The 2,500-nt window shown below is 48.6% G+C and overlaps 1 protein-coding gene across 1 annotated transcript in view; it reads right to left on the bottom strand.

Moving 5' to 3' along the window:
* Positions 1 to 2,500, bottom strand: part of noc3l (NOC3-like DNA replication regulator) — an 18,958-nt gene that overhangs the window by 8,406 nt on the left and 8,052 nt on the right. The window contains exons 9-10 of the mRNA XM_053341667.1: positions 1,573 to 1,666; positions 373 to 548 (exon numbers count right to left, since the gene is read on the bottom strand). Of these exons, the coding sequence (XP_053197642.1) occupies positions 373 to 548; positions 1,573 to 1,666 (270 nt within the window). The remainder of the gene's footprint in view (positions 1 to 372; positions 549 to 1,572; positions 1,667 to 2,500) is intronic.

The raw sequence follows: 2,500 nt of genomic DNA, 5'->3' as shown, positions 1-2,500 counted from the left end.
ACCTGAAACACACAGACACCTGAACGCATCACAACACATCTCTGACACCTGAAACACACAGACACCTGAACGCATCACAGCACATCTCTGACACCTGTAACACACAGACACCTGAACGCATCACAGCACATCTGACACCTGAACGCATCACAGCACATCTCTGACACCTGAACGCATCACAGCACATCTCTGACACCTGTAACACACAGACACCTGAACGCATCACAGCACATCTCTGACACCTGAACGCATCACAGCACATCTCAGACACCTGAACGCATCACAGCACATCTCAGACACCTGAACGCATCACAGCACATCTCAGACACCTGAACGCAGCACAGTTACCGTGGCGACGGGCGTGAGGCTCACCTTGCTGGCCGGGTCGTTCATCAGCGGCACGAGGACGACGATGATGTTGTTGTGGAAGTTGAAATGCGGCAGCGCGAGCAGCAGCTCACACAGACAGCGAACAGCAACCTCCGCCAGAGACTGATACGAAGAGAAGCCCACCGCCTGACTGCGCTTCTTCTTCTGCTGCTTCCAGTCTGCACACACACACACACACGCACACGCACACGCACACACGCACACACACACACACACACACACACACACACACACACACACACACACACACACACACACAGTGTAACACACACACCCACCCATATTAGTGTACAGATATGTGTATGTGTGTATTAGCTCCAGGTCTCAGTGTGTGTATTAGTGTGTATTAGTGTGTTCTAGTGTGTGTATTAGTGTGTTCTAGTGTGTAGTAGTGTGTAGTAGTGTGTATTAGTGTGTGTATTAGTGTGTTCTAGTGTGTAGTAGTGTGTAGTAGTGTGTATTAGTGTGTGTATTAGTGTGTTCTAGTGTGTAGTAGTGTGTAGTAGTGTGTATTATTGTGTAGTAGTGTGTAGTAGTGTGTAGTAGTGTGTAGTAGTGTGTACTAGTGTGTACTAGTGTGTAGTAGTGTGTATTTGTGTGTACTAGTGTGTGTATTAGTGTGTAGTAGTGTGTAGTAGTGTGTAGTAGTGTGTAGTAGTGTGTAGTAGTGTGTACTAGTGTGTGTAGTAGTGTGTAGTAGTGTGTACTAGTGTGTGTATTAGTGTGTAGTAGTGTGTAGTAGTGTGTAGTAGTGTGTACTAGTGTGTGTAGTAGTGTGTAGTAGTGTGTATTTGTGTGTACTAGTGTGTGTATTAGTGTGTAGTAGTGTGTAGTAGTGTGTAGTACCTTTGACCGTCTGCTCCAGGTCTCAGTGTGTGTATTAGTGTGTACTAGTGTGTAGTAGTGTGTAGTAGTGTGTATTTGTGTGTAGTAGTGTGTAGTAGTGTGTATTTGTGTGTAGTAGTGTGTAGTAGTGTGTAGTAGTGTGTATTTGTGTGTAGTAGTGTGTAGTAGTGTGTAGTAGTGTATAGTAGTGTATAGTAGTGTGTATAGTGTGTAGTAGTGTATAGTAGTGTGTAGTAGTGTGTAGTAGTGTGTAGTAGTGTGTAGTAGTGTGTATAGTGTGTAGTAGTGTGTAGTAGTGTGTATTTGTGTGTATTTGTGTGTAGTAGTGTGTAGTACCTTTGACCGTCTGCTCCAGGTCTTCCAGGTAGAACTTGTACTGACTCACTAAACCTTCCTCGAACTCTCTGAGCTGCTGCGTCTCCTTCTTCACCTGCAGGAACACCAAGGGTTAAAGTTAGTTAGAACATCTAGAACCCAACGTCTGGTGAGGTTCTGCTGGGAACGTCTGGTTCTGCTGGGAACGTCTGGTGAGGTTCTGCTGGGAACGTGAGGTTCTGCTGGGAACGTCTGGTTGTGCTGGGAACGTGTGGTGAGGTTCTGATGGGAACGTGAGGTTCTGCTGGGAACGTCTGGTTCTGCTGGGAACGTCTGGTGAGGTTCTGCTGGGAACATCTGGTGAGGTTCTGCTGGGAACGTCTGGTGAGGTTCTGCTGGGAACGTGTGGTGAGGTTCTGTTGGGAACGTCTGGTTCTGCTGGGAACGTATGGTGAGGTTCTGTTGGGAACGTCTGGTGAGGTTCTGTTGGGAACGTCTGGTTCTGCTGGGAACGTATGGTGAGGTTCTGCTGGGAACGTGTGGTGAGGTTCTGTTGGGAACGTCTGGTTCTGCTAGGAACGTGTGGTGAGGTTCTGTTGGGAACGTCTGGTTCTGCTGGGAACGTCTGGTGAGGTTCTGTTGGGAACGTCTGGTTCTGCTGGGAACGTCTGGTGAGGTTCTGCTGGGAACGTCTGGTTCTGCTGGGAACGTCTGGTTCTGATGGGAACGTCTGGTGAGGTTCTGCTGGGAACGTCTGGTTCTGCTGGGAACGTGTGGTGAGGTTCTGTTGGGAACGTCTGGTTCTGCTGGGAACGTCTGGTGAGGTTCTGTTGGGAACGTCTGGTTCTGCTGGGAACGTGTGGTGAGGTTCTGCTGGGAACGTGTGGTGAGGTTCTGCTAGGAATGTGTGGTGAGGTTCTGCTGGGAACGTCTGGTGAGGTTCTGCTGG

This window comes from Scomber japonicus, chromosome 20 (assembly GCF_027409825.1).
Source record: "Scomber japonicus isolate fScoJap1 chromosome 20, fScoJap1.pri, whole genome shotgun sequence".
In the NCBI taxonomy this organism is placed as follows: Eukaryota; Metazoa; Chordata; class Actinopteri; order Scombriformes; family Scombridae; genus Scomber; species Scomber japonicus.
The sequence above is the reverse complement of the archived record's forward strand: the minus strand, read 5'-3'. Positions and strand labels throughout refer to the sequence as shown.